This window comes from Sipha flava, unplaced genomic scaffold (genome assembly GCF_003268045.1).
Source record: "Sipha flava isolate LNK unplaced genomic scaffold, YSA_version1 162_pilon_pilon, whole genome shotgun sequence".
Taxonomy (NCBI): Eukaryota; Metazoa; Arthropoda; class Insecta; order Hemiptera; family Aphididae; genus Sipha; species Sipha flava.
In genome coordinates, this window is record NW_020271810.1 from 237,813 (window position 1) to 262,671 (window position 24,859).

At 29.2% G+C, this 24,859-nt stretch overlaps 1 protein-coding gene across 4 annotated transcripts in view; it reads right to left on the bottom strand.

Moving 5' to 3' along the window:
* Positions 1-9,683, bottom strand: part of LOC112679467 (G-protein coupled receptor Mth2-like) — a 22,779-nt gene extending 13,096 nt beyond the window's left edge. For 3 of the 4 annotated variants that reach the window (XM_025549278.1, XM_025549277.1, XM_025549276.1), the window contains exon 1: positions 8,910-9,683. In XM_025549278.1, the coding sequence (XP_025405063.1) occupies positions 8,910-9,565 (656 nt within the window). In that variant the 5' untranslated portion in view covers positions 9,566-9,683. The remainder of the gene's footprint in view (positions 1-8,909) is intronic. The other variant, XM_025549275.1, reaches the window with a different exon arrangement.
* Positions 9,684-24,859: the final 15,176 nt, after the last annotated feature.

Sequence of the window (24,859 nt, forward strand, 5' to 3'; positions counted from 1 at the left end):
TGTGTGTGTGTGTGTGTGTGTGTGTGTGTGTGTGTGTGTGTGTGTGTATGTGTATGTGGGTAAAACCATTCTTTTTAACATAAAAAGAAAATTAAAATCCAATTTTGCAACACCATGAATACTGAAAAGTCACAGCACACATCGATCGTCTGTAGCTAAAAATTTGCGAGAAATTCATTTATTAATGTCTTCAGCATAATTACACTCAGCTACAGTTTAACAAGAAAATAATACATTTATCTTATATGGTCTGGTGCGAGAAGAGACATAAAATGAATATGAAAAATGTTAGAAATGCTAAAAGTTTCTTAAAATATTTATTTTATGTTTGTAAATTATCTTCGAACGAAACAATAATATTTTTTATTTTTTTTTCTCTGATTTATGATATATATTATTACTGTTCAGGTTAACCGAGTTATAACAATGATTGAATGGCTGTATCCGAATTGGGTCCCGAATTCAAAATTACTACACTAGTTGGGTCCCAGATTTTTATATAGATTATATATAGGTATATAGGTTATGTATATATTCTTGTGGCCTTGGTATCTTAGTAAAATACAGAAGAAATGTTGAAAGCGAGAGATATGTGTTTATTAAAAAAATATTAAGAAGTAAATCAATGATTGATCACTAGCGGGTTATTTCGTATAGAATCACCAAATCCGAATAAAGAGCCCAACGGGCTCAAAGCCTAACTCTTTGTGTAAGGTTATAAGTAACATGGTACTATCAAAAACGAAGACCTAGACACGTATACAAATTATAATTATATTACAAAATCTACAATGTTAGCCTGTTCATGTTTTCTATGGTTAAAATTAAAATATGGGTATGAATACATAATACATATTTTTTATTGTTTTAAATGTGAAAACGAATTCATCGATTCTATCCCCCCCATGGCAAAAATAGTAATACATTAATAGTAATTATAGTAATATGTTTTTACAGAGGCCCTCGCATTTGGGTTAAAATTATTATTCAATGATTGAGCTATTCATTAAATAAATAGATTTGTAGGTCTCTACTCTCGTATTGCTTCCCACACTAACCTACAACTATCGATTGTAGTTTTAACATTTTGCAGATTCTTTGTTTAAATAATAATGGTGTTTGGTAATAAATTAGGATTTTATTTATTAATATTTTTTTAGAAAATACCTCATGTACTTGTACGTACAGTATATTTGAAACTTGATATTATGGCTCAATAATATTATAGATTTTTACAATTATATGTTTGATTACATTTTAGTGGAGCAACATTTAAAACACATAATTATGATTTGTAATGAGAACAAAAAATATTAAAAACTGTAAAAGTAAAATTGGTTTTTGACTTAAATGATGTAAAAATTATTCTTTTAAAATTACATAAAATTATAGACATAATAAGTGTTTAACGTAAAAATGTGTAGTGATACAATAATGTTTCAAATTAAAAATAAAAACCTTTTATTATCTAAGTTTTGTAAAGTTCTAGAATGACGTGTAACTGTAAGCCAATAAAAAAATGATTAGAATAATCCTGGGAGAATTATTATGTTACGAAAATATAATACCCGTGCTCGTACGGAGTGCATAACACGCTATCAATATTTTCGCTGTGTTGAAATTATCGAATCTATTATTAACTTTTGCAAAATACATATAGTTATATACATATAGTATTGAAGAATTTGTATACTTCGATAAAACGAGTTAGCTCCAATGTGAACACTTTTTTTTACATATTTAAAAACGCGTGAATACGACGCGATTGTGGACATGACAAGTTAACTTTTTCAATTCGAAATGATTACTAAATACATTATTAGAGTACAGATTTTGAAGGCAGTTGCTTTTTTATACTATTGCTCTAAAACGAAGATATCAGGTATAAATTCGATTTATACTACTTAAAATAAAATGTCCGATATTTTATTTTGCTTTTTTAGCGTTTTTTGTATATAAATGTTTTTTTTTAGGTGTTTTGGATATTTTTTTGCTTTTATGTTATATTTTTTCAAAATTTGTTCTAAACAAAAATATTTGAAATGTTAATATTTATTTTTATATTATATGTGTTCCAAATCTTGTTCAGTAATTATTTTAACAACCTTTACTCGTGTGTTCAGTTTGTAATATACCGTATACAGTGGCGAATCCACGAGGTGTTTTGGGGGTTAAATTAAACCCCCCCAAAATCAGGAAAAAATATATACCAAAAATCTATGATTTTATGAATTAAGAAAATTTTTTTTCTTTTTTTTAAATATGAGGGAAAGTATGTAATTTGTATTTTTTTCATACATGAAAGTATTAGTCTTAGATTTAAATTAATGTATTATATTACTTACGATTAGCTTAATTCATTATAAATCATTAACTGTAATGTTATAAAAAATATCCCAAGGGAAAACATTTTTCAAACTTCCCCCCCCCCCCTCAAAGGAAATCCTAGATCCGCCACTGAACGGATGATATATAATAAATTAATTTATCTTGAAACGACAATAAACACAAAAATATGATCTTACTCTAGAAATTATCTACTCAGAATTACAGTTTAGCTTTCGTTGTAATATCATATGCCATAGAAATTTACAAAATACCGAAAATTATTTATTTATTTATTTTTTTTAAAACCCATTTTTAATGTTTTTTTGAGCATATTTGGAAGATTTATACAACTTTATTGCTTTTTTTTTATGTGCTTTACTTTAGTTGTTTATTGCTTTAAAATCTGTACTCTATTCATTATGCAACGTATTTATCAATCATAATAATTGTGGTCGTTTTCCGTTGACAAAAACATTAGTCAGTTCCTAATGATGTTCGTGGACTTTCAGAAGTAAACAAAAAATATTTTAATTCATTTTTTTATTCCATAAACGACATTTTTACTAGTTTGAAATATTCTTGGCTAAAAGGAATTCTAATGTATTTATAGTAAAACAAATTTTTTTTTTGCACACCAATTTCTTCAACCGTCAAAAAAACAATATCACCTGGCTGCCTGCTAACCATTAACTGTTCGAATAATTTATGGTTAACTTTAATAATATGAACATTTATTTTTCAAATAATAATTTTATAGATTTTCCATGAAAATAAGAATACTAGATTGACTTTTAAAACATGTAAAATATTTTTAACTTCTATATAATGCTAATGAACAAGTTAGAAAATTATATAAATCTACATTAACAATAAAATTTGAATTCTAGAAATGAATATAAATTACAGCTAAGCTATGTAAATAGCTTTAATATCATATTTTTTACATGTTTTGAAATAGGTATATATTATATATTCTCTTATATATTATATATTTCTCTTTTTTTGCTTTTATTTTAATATTTAATTATGAAAATCGAAATACGAGTAATACTGTACACGCTTTGACTTTTCAAATAATAATAGTGATTTATTTTAACTTAATGACAAATTATTATAAAACAACTTTACTATTTTGAGTATATTATATTTATTTACACATGAAATATTTACAAGATTAAAACTAATCATAATAAATTAAATTATATTAAATTATATTTCTATACATTTTTATAGATTATATAATTTAAGGTAACAAGTAATATAAGATTATTTTACTTCTTAAGAAAATACGATTTTTAAATGTAATGCATTTTTAAATTTAAAAAGTAATATTTTAAAAATATTTCGTCTATAAAAATGTATGCAATGTAACAATAACTCAAGGAAAAGCTAGTAATGAATATTTTAGTTCGAGATAGATATAATTATGCCCAAAAAGGCCTAAATCAATTGAACTTAAACACTAATTAATATTTAAAAATATATTAATTACTTTATTATGTATAAATCAAAACTTCTTGGGTATGCGGAATTTATTATTAAATTGTTTTATTAATTTGTGTTTTTATAGATGACTTGATAACCGATTTCTTATTGATGATATATATAAAATAAATTTAAATACCTATAATTAAATATCTAATAAATGTTTCAGATGGTATCAGTACGTAAGAAATTCGCACAAAAAACATTTATAATTTATTCATTGTACTCTAATAAATATAAAATCATAGTACCACCCAACTATAGAAGAACAAAATATGTTATACAGTCCAAGTGGGGTCAAATACCCAAATTATATGAACAAACGGAAAATATTTCAAGTTTATTACTTTAACATAAGTAATAGTTAAATAGTTAAATAATAATGTAACATTACTATTTAACATTATTGCTAATAGTTATCAAATTACAATGATTTCGCGTTTACATTTTGAAAACAAATAATTTCATTAATTTTCAAAATTTCATCCGCACAGACCGCATTGTAGGACCTACTCTGTTTTCCGATTACTGGACATGTCACAGATGAATCACGTACAAAAAACCGTTTTCCTATCTCACGCGACACGTTATGAATTGCATGCCCGTGGATCATATGCATGATACGCGTACAATGTGTTTCGTCACTGACAGTAGAATGCAACAAAACATTGCACAACACAGTCGAGTTGTGATATTAAAATCGAAAAAGTATATTCCTTCGTTTACCATAATGCTATGTATACCCGCTGTTATGTTATTATATTATCGGTACAAAATCGACGAAGCTATGGTTGGCTATAGACAAATCATCATTGTTATAGATATTACGTAGATAACAATATTCTAGGGGCGTGTTGCCATTTTGGGGCTGAATTATTTTTACGCCAAAAATACACGAAACTCTCTAACTAGGTACGCGTAATGATTTATTTCTTTACAGATCTCGCAATACTCGCGCGTTTTCCAAACATAACGTTATTATTTGAAAAGAAAAGTTCCAATTCCATGTACTTAAACAACTATGTAAATCATCAAAGGATTATATGATACAAACATATTTACGATGAAATTTAAATATGGTTTATGATATAATTATCAATAACAGTTTATTGATATACGACTGATAAGAGTGTGTATGATACATATAACTAACGAGTATGTATCATATATCGTTAGTTATAATATACGTTTATACAGACTATTTTATAAGTAAAATCGCGTTCTTATGATTTTGAAAATATTATAAAATTCAAGTACAGATTTAAATTAACAAAAATACAATGACAACAAATAATAATACACTTTTTTAATACTTTATTTTCTTTTTCACATTTCTCGATAACACGAGTGTCGTTACTTATTATGACTACTAGAAATCAAAATGTTAAAAAAAAAACATCAAATACATAAAATATAAAATAAAATATAATTCAAAGAAATTAAATATTTAAACAATTTTTTTAAGTACGAATACTTATTATGTCAGTAGAATATTTTATGGGCATTGTTGTTTGTTTGCGTTGCGTTATTTGGAAATGGTTTTAGACATATTTTTTATTTGTATTATAACATTAGTATATCACACCTTTTATGTAATAGAAAATTACATAGTATGATTACACTTTAATTTTAAACAGCAATTACAATAATTTATAATTTTTAGTTTTTATATAACATAATTTTTTTAGATGAAAAAGAAAGTTTTTACGAATATATTAGTCATTGTTAAAATTATTATACAAAATAAACATAATCATTGTAAAGTACAATATTATTACAATATAACATTTACTAATTCATATCCTGATATTCAATTTCTTAAATGTAATGTTATGTCAACAAAAAAATTGTATGGTTAAAAAATTAAAAAATAATAAGTACACCGTGGACCTCTACAGATAATATCATTATATGTATTAAAAATTAGTCGGAATAATGTCGAAATAACAGAGTGAATTATCTGTATCCTCTACCCGTTTGGCTTTTATACTTGGGTACAAACTTTGACACCTATATTCACTTTTTAAAGCCTTAAATTGTTTTCGGATTTATCAAACATTGAGAGAGATTAGTACGTCCTCATCAAAGTTCAAAATCTAAATTTATTGCATTTTGAATTTTGAATTTAATCTATTAAACGAATTGTAATTTATAAATTCAACTTTTTATTTTACAATTTTGTTTAAAATTAAAATACATTATTTGTGTACCTATACATTATTTAATGGAATAACATAAAAAATACGATTAAAAATACTTTTATTTTTTTACATTTTTTATTTATGATTGGAAATTGCAAGTTTTAGTACTTTACTTACTACGATCTCCCGATAAGTAAAAGACTATCAAAACTAAAATAAACACTAAAAAAAACAAAAATTTTCCTTTTTTTATTTACTATAGTATTTATATTTTATATATTTATCATTATTATATTATTATATTAACTATAAAAATATTTGGAAAGAACTGTAAATTGTAATAGTTTATAGATGTACTATACCTATTTGCAATGATTTATTTAGCACATAATAAAGCATTTTTTTTCTTACATAATTTTGAATTTTTGTGTACATACGTTATGAATATTTAACGGTAGCAAAAAACTATAAAATCGGACTTTAATTATAATAAATACCTGAAAACGGCTATTTGGTATTGTTTTTTTCAGGGACCAGAACTGTAACCGTAAAGAACCACTCCTGGAACCGGTTAACCTTTAAAATTTAAGAACTGTAACTGAAACCGGAACCTTCATTTCCAAAAATGAAAAACCGTAACCTTAATTATAAAAGGGTTAATTTAGGTCAATTATTTAAACTAATAAAACTATGGTAATGACTATTTTGTTTGTCCATTTGTCGGTTCAGAAAAATGAAAGTCAAATCTTTTTATGTTTTTATTATTTTGTGTTGTAAACTGTAACAGTGTAATGCATATAATAAGTAAATTTGTAATATTGTTATAATTATTTTTATATTTTTATTAATATATTAAAATTTGCAATGAGTACTATCTTGTCTATTAAGTATTAAATATAATTAATGTTTATAAAAAATTTGTAGCTACAATAGTAGCCAGTATTTTTTTAATTCCTAATTAAAATTAAATTTTAAATTAAAGATATTTATTTCATCAAATTATATTTCACAATATTAAAAAATATTTTACAAATTCTTTCTATGAGTTGGAATAAAATAACTTAACCTAACTCAGAGAAATATAATAGGCTGATATAATATATATATTTAATATATTTATAAATTTTTTTTAACTATTCATAATACCTTCTATTTTCATAAAATGAAACAATTACAATTTAAATAAGAATAAATAAAAAATTTCATATTATTTTTGAATAAACCTCTAATAATCAGAATTAATCGAAATTAACAGGTTCTAGAACCCCTATTCTTTTAAAAAACCGAAACCCTTAAAAATTAATTGAACAACCAAAACCGAAACCAGAATTGAAAAAACCTATAGGTTCCAGTCCCTGGTTTTTCTATTGAAAATATTATTTTAGTAACCGTACAAAACAAGCCAGACAATACTAAGATAGTAAAATAGCTGTATAGCAAATAATTCAGTTTTAATTAGCACTTTTAATTACAACAACACATGTTATGACAAAAAGTTGTGGTTAGGTTTAGAGTAAAATGTGAATTTTAGATATTTATAATACATTGATAAAATTTTTAGACAAAAGGTTTGACATAAGAACTGCTGTCACGATTGCAATCATATTTTTAATTTTTAATAACAATTAAATTTGTTATCGAAATCCAATCATAAGATACTGTTTGTGGACATTATTTGCTTAAAATTACAACTTAAAATATTTTTGTGGTTGTATATTAGCAAATAATATTTGGTAAAATTAATAAATAATTGAAAAGTTATAAAAAAATACGTCTGTAATATGACACCCTGAGTCGATATAACCTGTAGGGTTGCCTACTCTTACCGTCGGTACTGATGGAAAGTCGTCTGATAATGAGCATTTGTACACTCAGCTCATTGGACTTGCTCGTTTATACAAACGGCCAGTTTTAGGGTAGACTATGTTGACCCGGTGCGTACGAAAAATAATTAAGAAATTAATATTATTAATTATATACCTATTATACCTTTGTATTATAAATAACCAGTGATGTTTCTATCAATTTTGTTGAGAGTACACTACGTCCACGAAAGTCTGAATATGAAAATTTTTATGACGGTAGTGTTGGAAAAGTGTTGTAAATATTAAAACATTGAAAAAACAAAAAATTTAAATGTATACATTTTTATAGAAATAGAAATTAAAATGATTTCAATAAATTGATACCATCGTAAATATATTGTATACCTATCGTCAATAATTACTTCGTAGTAATACACTTACCGTCTGATGGAAAACTGATTTTCTATTACAAAATAAGGACAAAATTTAACACTGTAAAACTAATAACATTTAATATTTTCCCGCGAAGTGCTTGAGACTTGAGAGTATACGTAGTATACCCGTGAATTTTCAAAATAATGTTTAAAGTATACGGCATTCATGTAGTATACCCGGTGTTTCCTAACCTATGGGTCGCGACTAGCGACAAGTTCCATCAGGCAGTTCAGTATTACGATTATACTCGTACTGTCACATATTTTTATTTTTTTTTTAGGGTTAATTGAGGTGGGTCGCGTAACCAACTAGCATTTGCTGGTCGATATACAAAAAAAGTTGCGAAACACCGCCCTATGGGAACACCACTGAAAATAACAGTATACTTTATCAATGACGGCGTAGTTATTTGTATTAGTGGTATAACATAATATAAGTACGTATTTGGCATGGTAAATTAATTTCGGAGAAAAAATGTTGTTTGCTACTCCGAACGTTACTCTTTATCTACACGAAACGAGCCGTGTACTCGTATTCATTATAATTATAAGTTTTTTCGACTTTTCGACCGATGTTCTACCTACGTATACGTTATATTTTCGATTTGCGCGTACTCCGGTGAGAGGAAACATACAGACGAATAAATCGCGCCCCCGAATTGAACCCGACCGTAACGATGTTCGTGGAATTACGTGTATGTGTGCGCGGGACTTACTTTCCGCCGATCATCCTGTCGCCGCGGCAGCATTTGTTGGCGCACGTGTAACCGCCGCCGCTGCAGTATTGGTCGCGGGGCCGGCACGTCCTGGCCACGAGCCGCTGCTGGCCACCGCCGTCCGCCGACCACGAGAGGTCGAAACAATGGTCCGGCGGTGGCCACCCGTCCCGCGGCAACAGTTCCACCTCGTCGGCGGTCAAGTCGACCAGCACTTCTGTGGCCCCGCACTTGGGCGAATCGTAATCGTAACCCACCGTCGTCGTCGTGCCGTTATCGTCTGGCGCCAACCGATACAGCCGCTGCAGCAGCCGCCGGAACGCCAAGGGGACCGCCTCGTCACCACCCGCGGCCGCTGGTGGCCGGCAAAAACGTATGTCCGGGTCGTACGTCCACTCGGGCGCGCAGCACTTGCTGACGGGCACCACCTCGGCCGTCGACCAGTTCGCGCACGACCCGTCACCGATCGTCTCGATCCTGTGGAACGTCCGGTTCCCGATGCGACAAGCGGCTTTACCGTCGTTCGGACTGGTGCAGCACGCCGAGAACAGGACCTTGGTGGCGGTTACGGTGTCGTCGGCGCCCGAGTGGTACGGGCCGTACGTGATGACGAGCGACAGGACTGCGGCGGCGAAACACGATCGGACGGCAGTCATCGCGTTCGCGAACTGTTGCGGTGTTACGGGCGTCCGCGGCTGTCCGGTGTCGAGACCGTGTCCGCCGCCACCGCCGCCGGACACTCGCGCGCCGTATTCGCCGCGTATGCTCGCCGTATGCGGTTGGCGTCAGTGGATTGTTATCGCTTGCTCTTTCTACCTCCTGTTGTCCGTCCGGCGAATCGGAAATCGTTTATCGGTTTTCCGTCGAATTTTTATCCGTATCATTTAGTAATGCGCTCGGACGGAACCGACGATGGCGAAACGATTCAACTGAACGATTGTTTATATAAACCTAGGCGTCAGCGGATAACATTACTACTATTAGACAAGATTTCGGTTGACGTTTCTCGTACTGATTCTCTGTTTTCGATCGCGAAAAAAATGTGTTCGACTATTACACGTCTAGAGTAGATCACTAAATTGATCGGTTTTCGAAGTACCTATTAGAAAACGAAGTATTGACTAATTACGATTTGTTACGGGTTAGAACTTAGAACACACGATATCGATGTTATTCATAGGCGGACATTTGGTTGAATTTTTTTTTGGGGGGAAGGGGGCTATAATAATTCAATGTAAAATAATCCGCAATGGTTTCGCCACCACACCCCCTTCCCATACACAAGTAAAACTTATTACCATTAAAAATATAGATATGTTTAAATTGTATTAAAAAAACACTAAATAACTATTTTTATTAGCAAAGATACTCAAAATATCATCGCTTTTTAAATTTTTCGATATATCTTTTTCAATATATAGTATTGAAAGATTGCTGAACCTATCTTGAACCAACAATGTCCTTAACCAAGTTTTTATTTTTTTCGTTGCACTGAAACTTCTTTCGCAAGTAGTTAAACTATTTAATTGGTATTGTTAATGCTATTGTAAATAGTTTTTTATTATTTCTTATTTTACGATTTAAAAAAAAAATGAACAGATAATTATAAATAAATTATAAAAACAAGGAATAAAATTTCTAACAAAGTTTCGAATTTGGGGGGCTATTAAAATATTTGGGGGTCTAAACCCCCACCAATCCCCCTCTAATATCCACCTATGATGTTATTTCATAATATATGATAAACTAATCATTTTATCAAATATATGATTGTACTCTAAAATATAAATGAACAGAACAGTAGATTAAATTCAAGGGCGGATAGGCATAATCTGACCGGCCCGGAAAAAATAGAACACAGCGACCCACATGATTATATCCAAGTTTCAACTAAACAATTACCTCAACTTTGAAAGAACCGATACAACTATCAATACCTTTTTTTTTCCGACGTTCTTAAATAATATTTTAAATTATAATATATATTATACTATCCAATTTTACACATGTTCTGCTCTCTTCTAAGAACTCTACGATTTTTATCTCTTTTATTTTCTACACCTCCTTTTCTTTTTAATTCGTTTTGAAGCATACTTGGTTATACAACATTTTAGCAATATTATACTATTTACATGGTTCACGTATAATTATTGTGGAAAAACATGATATATCAGTAATCAACTTTGCCATGGGGTTTTATTAGTGACTATATATGATAATTGAAATCTGAACAATCAGTTATCATTATAGCACGGAATCATATGTATTAAAAAAAAAAAAAAAATTGCACTCGAAATTTTGAATAAAATTTAATTTTTAATTTTTGATCATTCAATTAAAATAATATATAAAAAAAATTACATTTAAAATTATATAACCCTACTGTAAATACTTTTTTTTCTTCTTCATTTTAAAGGAATTTATTATGATATTTATAGATTTAAGCTAGATTTAAATATATATTATATTTATTTACTTTTATTTGTATATATGTATTAGTAGTAATATTTTTCATCGGCCCATTTTCGTCAATATACGCAGCGGCCCACCGGGAAAATCCCGGTGTCCCGGCGGCCCTATCCGACCTTGATTAAATTAATTTGAGTTGAATTTTCATATTATAACCTTAAAGCTTAATAGATGAAACAGTTTTTTTTTTTTTACCCTATATGGTAGATTTTTAATTTTGGATCATGAAATTCAACACTAGAACTCAATTAGTTAAATTAATAATTATTAAATATCAACTATGATAATACAGAAATGTAATATACACGAAACACTAGTGTAGTATTATTTTAATTCCACCGGTTTGAAAAAGTAAAATTTACAATGAATTGCAAGAATCGTTGGTGTAATCAGGCGTAAACAACTATTTTAAAATTATTTCATATTTTTGTCAAAAAATGTAGTTTTATTATAAATGAACTAACTGCCTCTTCTTGTTTCAAAATGTGTATAGCGATTAAATAAATAATTATTGTTCACTTCATTATTGAACTTGTTTACGTTTAGTGTGTACAAAAATAACTCGTTCACGTTCAAGTTCTATGAAAAAATGAACGTGTTCATTTATATTTTTTATTTTATATTTATAAATCATCAACCTACATTCTGGACTTTTACAAAATGTTTTAAGTTTATTTACATTATGTTTGAAATTTATACTTAAACATATTATAATCAATATTTATTATTTATACATATATTTTTAAAATGGTAAATAAATTTGAACGCTTCAATAATCGTTCAGATTCATTAAAAATATAAACATCGTTCGCATTAACGTTCTATTTAAAAAGGGGATTATTGTTCATAAAATATGAACGTCAGCGTGTAAACATGTGTTCACGAAGGACGTTTTTTCAAACACTGTAAATTATTTACAGTAAATAATCAAATTCAAATTTGATGCATAATGATTGATTTCATTGATGAAAAAGAAATAAAAAATAAATGTTAATATTCGGTTATAATATAATTATTGGAAAAGGTAAGTCGAATATGATCAATACTCTTAAAAAAAAGTAACTTGTATTTAAAGAAAAATGAAAAATTAAGTGTAAATATTTCTGTTCAAATTGATGGAAAAATAGAAACGAATACAAACAAATTAAGAAATAAAAATTTTAAATTGTAAACAATCGTCTTCACGTACGAATGTATCAATATGTTTTTCGTTGGATTATAATCAAATTGTTCAGCAAAAAAAAAGAAACCATATATTTAAGTACGATTTTCGTGGAAATGTTATTCTATATGGTATATATACTTAGTCGCAGAAAACTCTGCCAAATTGTTGCACATGGTCCATATTCAGATATTCGGTAAAATATTGTTATTGGTTTTTTTTTTTTTATATAAAATAATCATAAATGCGCATATAATTTATACATGCATAAGATATATATTCATAATAATAATTTGATGATAATTTACTGGATTGTGAATTTAATGCACTTAAAACAGAAAAAATATGGACTGAAAAGTTCTAAAATATGCTATAAATATTAAAAAAAAAAATGTCTTTATTAAAAATGTAAATATTGAAATTAACAACTAAAAATTATTTATAAAATAAAATTTTTGTATTTATATATACAATGATTAATTGATCTTCTAGCCTATTGCCATCTAAAAAATAGGAAATATTGAGCACATTATACTATAAATTAAATAAGTATTTAATTATACATTGAAAAATATATTAAATTAAATTTATTTTATTAGCTTTTTCTTATGCAAAATCAAACAGTACATTTTTGAATTCAAGATTTTTCATCACTTCTTTTTCAATAGAAATTGTAGCAAGATCATTTAATCTTATTTGATTCATAAAATACCTCAAATAGTTGTTTATTATTTTTAATTTAGAAAAGCTTCGGTCGCCTAATGCGATCGATACATGAACTGTTAAAACAATTCGGAGTGCTACGGTTAGTTTAGCTACGATATAAAATTGTTATTATTTATAATAAACTGTAACATTTCTAATGGGAATATAAATCGATTTGGTTCATTCGAAATTTGCTACCTTTAAGTTAGTATCACATTAGGTGGCTGCCTATTTTTCTACCACAATGGGCCGGCCCTGATATTAATTTATGTAGACTATCCTTTTAGCTATAGATATTCAAACTATTAAATTATTTATGTTTATTTAAATTTATAGTTGTTATTTCTCGTTAATAATAGTTCTAGTTTGGCCTTTTAATAATTTACACGAAATACGAAATCATATTTTGCATATTCTTGCATATTTAGGGGTTATGGTATATAAATAGATATTTTCATAAATTCATATTTTTAAAATGTTTTTAATTATTTATTTATTAATTTAATAGTTTAAATATCTATAGCCCAAAGGTAGTCTAAAAATTATAATATTATGTGTTCAATATTTCTTTTTTTTTTTTTAGATGACCACGAATTAGAAGATTATTTATTCTTTATCTATCTAATATATATAAATAATTTTTGGTTATTAATTTCAATATCTACTTTTTAACCAAGAAATTTTTAAAGAGCATTTTTAAAATATTTATTGTATATTTTGGAATTTTTCAATACATATTTTAAACACTTTTGGAGCTTATTAAACTCACAGCTCTGGTAATTACAAAATATGTATTTAATATTCTTATACAATAATTAAATATATGTATACCTACTAATATAAATATAAGATGCCCCTTGTATATTTAAACATTGAAAAAAAACTAATTTATAATATAACATATATGTACAATAAACAATATGTACATAAACAAGTATGTGAACGATATGATAATAAATTATGATACTACAGTTTAATTATTCATACATTTTTCTATAAAAATGTATGTTTCGACAAAATCATTGACTATTGATAAAGTTCATTGTCAAACATGTTTTCGTCATGGATTTATAATACAGTTGACCTCGACATCGCAGCATTCGTAGAATATTGTTATCTTATTTTTGCATTAGTGTTTACCCACTTGGCTATGTGTATCCTGACATAGCTATGTATATCCAATTTGTATCCACTGCATAACAATACATACGCAATTGACAACACCCGAAAATGCATTTAATATTGTCTTCGTTTTATAAAAACAGCTTTTTTTCGGCTGTATAATCAGAATTAAGAATAACATATGACAAAAAAAAAAGAAAAGAACGTAATACAATGCGTCGTGCGTATATTTGCGTTTTTATCTAAAAATATTAGCACTAAAATGGATTTTGATTAAAGAAGTTGTATGAAAATGAAAACACTTATGTACTAATATAACCTAATCTAATCGTATGAACAAAATAATATTAATTATAAACTTAACGTACTTACTACTAGCGTACCAAAATATCATATCCGAGCGGCAATAATCTTAATAGTTAAAGTACTTCTTAGCGAAATAAAATTAAAAAATAGTGAACACTTTTTTATTCCGTATAACTGTGAATTATTGCTAGACTTTTTTTTGTATAATTACTGAGAAGAAGAAAACGATATCCTAGCTACAATTTTCGATTTTGTGCGAAAATAATTTCCCCTTCATACAAACGATTATTGTATACAGTCCACACAAGACAATGGTAATTTGAATAAAGGGCGACAAAATTAATTTGATGACCAATTTCGCCACGTTCATTACAACGAATGCACGTATTAGAGAATTAACAAAATTAATTACATTTATAAAAGTATGTATATTTATATTATTGTATTTTAATAAATTAGTGCAATACTAAAAGTATTTTCAATGTAATATGCTCGATAAAATAGCTACCTACATATATTGACAATTGAATAATGTTGTTACTGCCGTAATAGAGATAATTATAATATAATATGCAATCGGTCGCCCGAGCGATGCCCGTTTCTACCAAAAGTAGATCTTTCCTTTTTCCACCAATACTCGTTTCCACCAAAAGTGTATCATTCCCTTTTCCACCAATATCCGTTTTCACCAAATGAGATATTGACCACGTTTTTACCAAAACAATTGTATATCACACTTAAATTAAAAGCTATGGCACAGAAATAACTTTATTTAACATATACTATTAAATCAATAAACGTAAAGGCATTATATAATATATACAATATAGGTTGGAAAATGTTAAATTTTATTTAAAAAAATGAAAAAATAATATATTATGATATACGATACCTTAGTTATGTAAATTGTAACTATATATATAATTAGTTGATATTTGTTAACTGATCCAATATAAAATTTAAAGTTGTTTAGTACTAGTGTTTTATTTCCACGTTTACTTTCGATAACTTTAGCCATCACAGAATTATAAATTTTAAACTTCACGTTTTATTTTAACACACACGCAGTTGTAATGCACTATTTAAACTGTGCCATACTTTTACTTGTTCATAAAGTATTTAATTATTTAGATATTATAATGGTTAATGGACATAAAAGTACACGCATAAGTACGATAACGGTTTAAAATACAATAAATTAAATTAACATACATTAAATACAATAAATGTACAATATACATTGATTATATTGTGTGTATATTTATATATATTTTACATCAATCCGAAAAACTCATGAAAAGTATAGGTATTTTATCTTATTTGGTAGAAAAAGGAAAGATACACTTTTGGTGGAAACGTGTTACGCCTGGTGGCCCGGCCCAAACAAATTTATCCTATTCAAAATAAAATCAAAAGATAAATTACATTCTTGATATTTTAGTAGGTTTATCGGGTTTTTCCATACAAATTGTCAATCTTTATTTTGTATCTGTAAAGGGTAGAAGTCATTTTATTTCGTCAATAGAGGTAAAGAGCAGTTCTATTTTTACTTCTGCTATAATATTAGCGAATGTTATTACTAATGAGATTGCACAGAGACGGTGTGATTATAAATAAACAAAGCTCACCAATTTTTTCAAACAAAAATGATTTAAAAATACATGTATGTACACAATTTTGATTTTGATTGTAAAAATATTCCTCAAATAATAATTAATTAATAATAATTTATACAAATATAAAAATGTAATAATTTATAATAAATAACAAGTAATAACACTATACATACATACATACTACATTGTTATATACATTTCAAAAATATCCCCTCTGAATAACGGACATCTCCGAATAACGCACAACATTTTGGTGACCGAGAGTGTCCGCTGTTTAGAGGTTTCACTGTAATATGTTAATCAGTATTCAGCGTGTTATCTGCGCTGTTGGCTCGCCGGTGCGCGTAGTTTTTAACACAGCCGCCGCAAATTGTCGCTTTTCGTACGTCGTCGTGAAACAGCCATAGTTGCGAACAATTTTTCTTTTTTATTTAAGTTTTTATAGGCACGAATTGCTGTTTTTTGTTATTGATAAATACCCTTTATATATTTATTGCGTGTGTGCTAATCGCCATATTTTTGTTATTATTTTATTTATATACGTGCGCAAATTGCCGTTCTTTTATTATAATATTATATAAAATCGTTATATGAACGAATTGCGTTAATTATTATTATTGTAAATGTGTTAATTATTTTTCATAATTGTGAGCCATAAGGGCAAATAGTTATATTTTTGTTTAAGTGTGCGCTAATTGCTAATATAAATATTATTTTAATCATATTATTGTTTTACCACTATTTATTTATTTTACATTTATTTGTTATTGGGCCAAGAGAGCCGTGCATTTTTATATACATTTTAGGGATAGTTGCGGCTGGCCAGTTTTGCGCTCCATCAAATAGTGAGTTTTTATTTATTTATATTTATTGTTTTAATTGTACTAGTGTGATTTATTCAAACGATTATTGAGCTATTTATTTTATTGTTGTATTGTGATTTATTTCTATTTTTTGTGATTTTTTATGCAGTTTGTACCAGCAATACATACAATTATATACCATATTAATACATTATTTAATTATTTTTCGGTGAGAAGGGCCAAGGGTTATTATTATTCAAATTTAATTATTATATGTTACTGTGATTTATTGTTTTTATTATTGATATCTTAATACAGCAACATATTGTTACAATTTTATATCATTTTTATTTATTTTAGTTACCTACTCTTCTTCTAGTTTTATTGTATACACACGCATACACACATTCAAATACACATAATTCACAACATGCATTACATAGCCGACAATAATTTCTAGGCGATCCCTACTACTATTGTTCGAGCTATTACACCACTACACACCTCTAGTCCTTCATATTTTAAGACTTAAGTGTCAGTGGCGTAAAGAAGTGTTTGGTATCCGGACTCGCGTATTATTTTTTTATGCTTCCAGCTCGTACAAATGTAAAAATGTTAAAAACGTATTGCTTTGAAAATCAGTGTCAACACATAATTAAAAGTAGGATTGGTCTAGTATAGACCAAAAATATATATATTATATACGTATGAGTTTTTAACAAATACATTTTTAAGTTTTCCCATAAATGTCATATTAATACTTTAAAAAAATATATATAAAAAAATATAAATAGGCCGGTACAATGTAATGAGATTGCTATTGGATTCCTGATCAAATAATAATAGCTCATTAAAAGGATTTATGCCTGAAATCATGAAAATCTCAATTAAGCATCAAACATTTATTTCCAACTCAACGATTATACCGAAACTAAAAACGAAACGTAAAAATACATATTTGTCTTATATTCAAAAATTAAGGATTCAGAAAATAACTATTCAATAAGCAATATCAACAGCAGTATTGTGTAACAAATCTCCATATCGATATGCTTAAATTCCAACAGAGATCACTTATATGTGTACCATCGTTTTAAAAATATTATTATTCAAAGAGTTATTTACATTATTCATTTCCTAAATAATATGTAAGAGATGTATGTTTCTTTTTCTACGTTCAAACGCAGTTATCTGTTTTTATCTATTATAAACAACATCGTATATACTCATCGTACCATCCATCGACCGTCCTCAGATTTAAACTAATTTTTAGTAGTCGTTTATTTTTACTTGCTCACCTATCACGATTTTTAGCATAAAATTCATGTGACTCTAAATTTTAATATTTTTATTTACATTATAACATAATTATTGTGATATCATCAAATGACAGGAAACAAGAAGCATACATTTAGTTATTACTGTTCATTTTTTAGGATTTCATGTATTATTTATAGATATGCTGACGTAACATATACAATTCATAGGTAGGCAATCACATAGATATAAGTTATGGAATGTTGTACGGATTTTCATGTATGAAATAATGGTATTTCGGTTTATAGTTTTAGAATAATCTGCATCAGTGCTGTAAGAAAGCACTTATCAGTTTGTTTTTTTCTCGCTACTACAGTTGCCTACATTATGAAATATATAATAGATTCAGGAACTACATAACATTCTCTATATGCATTGGAAAAAAATCTGTAGCTTCGACAAACGTTCTAAAGCGCGGTATCGGTTTCGAATTTCGATCGTTTTAAAAATGACGCGCATAAATACAAAATACATATTTTATCAATAAATACATTTTTTTTTTGTTTTTTTATTAGGAATTCTGTTAACTCGTTTCATATGTATGTATAAAATAAAACATTGGTATATGAGTTAAGTGTGTATGTACTGTGCAGCGTGAAAATGCCGATAAAATCGTGTAAGAAAATTATAAGCGCCAAGCAGGTATTGTATAATTTTCAGTAAATAATAACAATAATAATAATATACTGTTCATTGAAATCTGGCCAGCACGACTCGACCGCGGCTAACCGAGTAATTGATTACGTCATCGATTCTATCGAATCGAGGTTAGTTTATAAATTATTATACTTGGACGATATAACCGTTATGAAATCTGAGGACGATCGACGGAATGACGGAATGAGTAGGTGTACAATATTGATTAATAACGGATAAAATATCAATGTTATTAAATACAATGTTTAAACACTGGATGAAACAATGTCACTTTAACGCATACGCTATATATAGTCTATACGCTATACAGATAGTAAATAATGCAAACAACTTTCTTAGTAATAAAATTTTTAAGACCATTGGCACACGTGATAGTTTAAGACATAAAGTAATAGAACCTAATCATAATATCGAGGTGAACATTTTTTTTCGTGCACTTATTAATATTGTCCGGCAAACGGTTACTCGCCGAAACTGTGGTTTTTGAAAAAAAATAACAAATTATAAGTTTAAAAATGACTTTGTTAGTTATAAACTAATTCAATCTGGATCAGTCGAGACTTACTCTTGTTTTTAATTTGATATAATAATAATCACATATCAAGCTAAATACCTTAAATACATATCAGAAAATCATGTTTATTTATGAAAATTTCAATTCTGGCAAAAAGTAAAAATATCCATTTTGTCGGGACAGTGGCGTATACAAGGGGGGTGTTTGGTAGATATGACACCCCCCTTGAGCCGTATCATACATTACATTATTATAGGAATATAGGTAAATCGATAATACAATATGAAATATAAAATAATGCACAATACTAATTACATATATACAGGTTAACATTATCGCGATTGCGACAATACGTGACGAAAATTATTCGTTTACGTTTTCGTGCAATACAAAACGTTTAATAATAATAGGTATTGTAGCATCGAATACTGATATTCGAATAGTCAAATATTCGAATGATTTATGGTAAAGCTATCCGAATTCGAATATACATCACATCTCTATTACAGACATTATGTATACATATTAATTAATTAAAATAAAAGTTTTAGTTTGTACGTATTATATATAATATTTAATAATTATAATTAACTTAACACCCCTCTTCAGAAAATCCTAGCTACGCCACTGTGTCGAAATATAACATGTACTCGTTTTAAACCTACGGACGTTTTTAAATTTTAAATTTTTTGTTGTAATTAAGAATGAAAAATAATTAAATCGGTTATATTTACATTTTCAATCAAAATTATACTTAACATTTTTTTAATATGTAGTATTCGTATTTGAAGCTATGCAGTTTTTATTTCCCGCTCTTCCCGAGTACCAAGGACTATCGGTTGACAGCAGCAGCAGTAATGTCCGCAATATTAGACATTCAATGCGTGCTCGACGGTAATTCGAAATACGTGATCAAGGAGATGTTCTGTGTCACTGTGGATAGCTTAGCCGTACAACACTGGATTTTAAGAACCTACCGATGATCGCGAGGCGAAACGTTAAAAGTATAGCAGTCAACTAGTGGCTACAATACCATCCGGTGTCGTCGTGTTGCGGCGACGTGGAGTACGGAGAAAGAGACCGAATTCTGAAATCTTTGCAATTCAATGGCATCTACGTCAAAGGAGAACAGAAAGTGCAAATAATTAAAGCGTTTATTCCGCAAGTCGATGTGGTGAACATGGAGGAGTTGGGGTGTCCACGATTAGATCAACTGTTGTCATTTCTTATTTTTTTAATAACTTATTTACGATGCTTTTTAGTTGGGAAGTATATGAGCATTAAATATGTATATTACGATACAAACGGTTATTATATTTCTGATAAAATAATAGAAATACAGTTTTATATAATCAAGTAGTATTTAACCACACATTATCTCTTAATTTTTAGTCGTTTTCCACTTATTTTCTCATCGAACCAATAAATTTGTGTTATTTTACATATTTCATTCGTATAGTATCTATACGTATCTATACCTGCTATATTGAAAACGAACCGTACCAACAAAAAATTAATTTATAAATTCGGTGAACATTATTTACCGTTTAGTATTCGCGTTGAAAATAAATCTTCAAAATCTGCTAAATCTCTCCGAAATCAAAACAACTTGTCAAACCAGTGAATTATATTATAATGTTATAATATTATACTGTTAAAATGTTCCGTAAAACACGCGCATGTTATATTGTTGAACTTTGCAGTCACCGATGACAGTTAATTTTTCTCGTCGGTACTCCCGAAAATCTCGAATCTGTTTTTACGACGCGTACACGTTACACGTGTTGTTTTCGTGCGACCGTGTTTTTTTTTTTTTTTACGTTCAACAAAGTCTCTGCGAAACGAAACGTCCGTCGTGGAAACTGTTGCTCGTACATAAAAATACATTAGATATTACGTAACACGTGGCTTTGTTTCGGGGACACGTTTCGATGTGCGTCGGAAACCGCTGCGCGTAACGTTCGGTTTCATCGGTTTTCTCGGTGCGGACGACGATTGAATTCGCTGGCAAGATTCCTGTACACACGCACTCGCGCCATGGTGTAAAGTTACCCAAGTTGCACGTCAACAGTATTTGTGTTTGTGCACGTGTACACCGCGCGCAGGAAATTCGCTACGGGTTTTTACGACCGCGCGCCCAATGGCCGGCGTATGCCACTGACGAAACCGCTGCTGCCGCAATCGGCTACGCGATAAAATTAGAAAAATATACTCTTTTCGTGCCCGCGACGAATGTCCGATGGTCGTTTTTTTTTTTTTCAACACGAGCTCGCGAAACCGAGTGCGGTCGACCGCGTACGTGTTCTACACGTCTCGCGTTTGTTATCTGCACATAACTCACCGCAAGCGTTTGCGCGCGCGTGCGTGCGAGATATATATATATAGAAGTGAAAAATAATGACCGACGTATTATTTTGCAGCCGGTAAGCGGTTACCCGAGTACAATGGGTAATATTATGCTAATATTGTGTTTGCACGGACAGCGCACGAGAACGGCTATTGAATCGTACGCACCGGCGAGGGGAGAGAAAAAATTCGATTATCGATGGTTTGGCTACTAGGCTTTTGAACGAACAATGCGGTTCTACAATTCCTATAGTGTCTGTGACACAACGCGCACTGTTGGAGATTAGAAATACGGTAATTATTATTCGTACACCGTCATGCACAACGCAATGTTAAGTACCACTACAGTAGATTATTTTTCATACCATTATAACATTATAAATAATTATAATTAATTACAATATAATTATTATTACTTATTGGTGTATATTTTTCCGTTTGATTTGATTTGTTGTTGTCGAGTTGTGTATGACTACCAGAGGTGTATTTAGACTTACTTCTAGGGGAGGGACTCAAATTTTTTCTTTAATTCAGGTTCAACATTTACCAGTGGCGTAGCCAAAGGCGGGGCTAAGGGGGTTACAGCCCCCCATGGGCCGTGTTTATATGTATAGTGCATCTATGTACTAAACTAGTATACTACTATTTTTATTTAACCTTTGGTATTAATTAAATTTTGACAATTAACAAATAACAAGTGTTTGTCTTTGGTATAGATATTACAGCTTACTAATACTTCTAGTTTCTACTATGATTATCACTATCTTTTTGATGGTTATCATGCAAGGTTGTGACGAATCACTATCAAATATTTAATGACGTTGTAAACATGAGAAAAAGTGTTAATATTGAAATAAAAATGACACGGGTATGTAAAAGGCTAACTCAGAGAGAAAACTTTATTTTTGAAAATCAAGAAATATATTTTAAATGTTATACTTTTATTCCTTTTCTTGACTATTTAATAGAATCAATGGATGCTCGTTTTAATCAAAGGCTTATTGATGTTATGCCACTTGAAGGACTTATTCCGGCGAATTTAAATATGTATGACGATAAAAATATTAAAGCTGCTAAAATATATACCCAAGATCTCCATGATGATATCTCATCTACAATCAGAGCTGTTCATACGGAGGCAACAATGGAGTCAAAATACTATTCCAAAACCGAATTCTGTTGTTGATTCACTCTCTCATTGCACCAATCTTCAACCTAACATTAAAATACTTTTACAATTATTTGCCACGTTACAAGTTACTTCTTCCACTCCGGAAAGAATGTTTTCTGCACTTAATCGCTTAAAAAATTATTTAAGAAGCACCATGTCGGAAAATAGACTGAATGGGTTAGCTATGGTTAATATAAATAGAAAAAGAGCAATTCGATGATAGTGAAATAATAACTGAATTTGCCAGAAATTCACCTAAGAGGATGCAGCAATTAAAGTGGAGTAAGTGACTAAACACTGAAACCAAAATTATAATTATTATTAAAAATTAAATATTAATATTTTTAAAACTATACTAAAATGCTTGAATTACATTTAAAAACTTGGGGGGGGGGGTTAAGGGTGAATTCTCATATCCTTTCTTACCTTACTTATCCAAAAAAGTGATTAGCCCCTCCCATTTAAAAATCCTGGCTACGCCACTGTCATTTACAAGTAAAATTGTTGGTAATATTTAAATCAGGTGAATCCTTAATATTTGTGGTTTTTTTTTTTATAACTTAATGCCGGATCTATTTACAATCAACTTTTATGTAGTTCTTCTTTAACACCTGTCTGTGTTTTGAAAGCTACGCTTGTGTTATATTTGATTTTACACTGAGTATGGACTCAATAAAAAACCCAATTTATTACATTTAACATTGACCGTGATGTTACCATTGATTATTGGTACTGATACTGATAAAACATAATAATATATACATTATCATACGCATCCATTCGCCTTCAATTATTATGTTTTAATATGTTTTTCTGTAATTTTTCTTATCACTCATTTGCAGTGGTTTAGGAAAACTCGTTAGCGCACCTGGCAAACTGTACAACAGAAAACGCTTTTTAACCAATTACAATTTGATGTTGCGATATTTTTTTTTAACCTTTAATTTTACTTTTTGTTTTTAGTATATAATTTATATTTGTAAGTTATTATTACAATGTTAATTTTAAACTTTGAACATTTGCTTTTCTCACATTATGAATAGCAAATTCATCGAAATTTCTTCATATGAATTTTTTTTATTTAAATGCCCTTGTGTTATATTCATAATTTCATCATAAAATTCACACAAAGTGTACACAAATAGAAAACATCTACATATTTCAAAAAGTATAATAAAAAAATTGAAAAAATGTCGATTTGATTGTAGGATAAAAATACGACTTTTGCACAATTTTGCGCCCTTTTGTAATTCGCGGTCCTGATGTAGGTACAGTTCACCATACTCTTGTTATGCCATTGCTCATTCATATTTTATGACAATAATGTTTATAGAAAATCAAAATTGTTAACTAATTCGATTTCGTTATAAAACGATACACATTAAAAAACTTTGAGATGTGCTTCTCACATATAATCGATTCCTTAAATACGGATTCAGGGGGTGGCGATTTCCCCCTTAGCCCCCCTAAAATATGCCCCTGATGACTACTGTATGGTGAAAAGCTTGAAAAGAATAAAAATAGTAGATTCAACACTAAAACGTTAGAAGTGCAGCAGTATAACTGTATAATCGGTTTTCTCCGTCTGTCTTACGCATGGTCAGTGGCGGAGCTAGGGGTGTGCGAGCTGTGCAGTCGCACAGGGCCCCGCAGTTAACAAAAAGTCGAGCAAAAATCTGTAGTTAATTCATGATTTACTCTGAAAAATCGGGGCCCCGGAATAAAATTTACAAGTATGATCCCGAACACCGTTTATTATTGT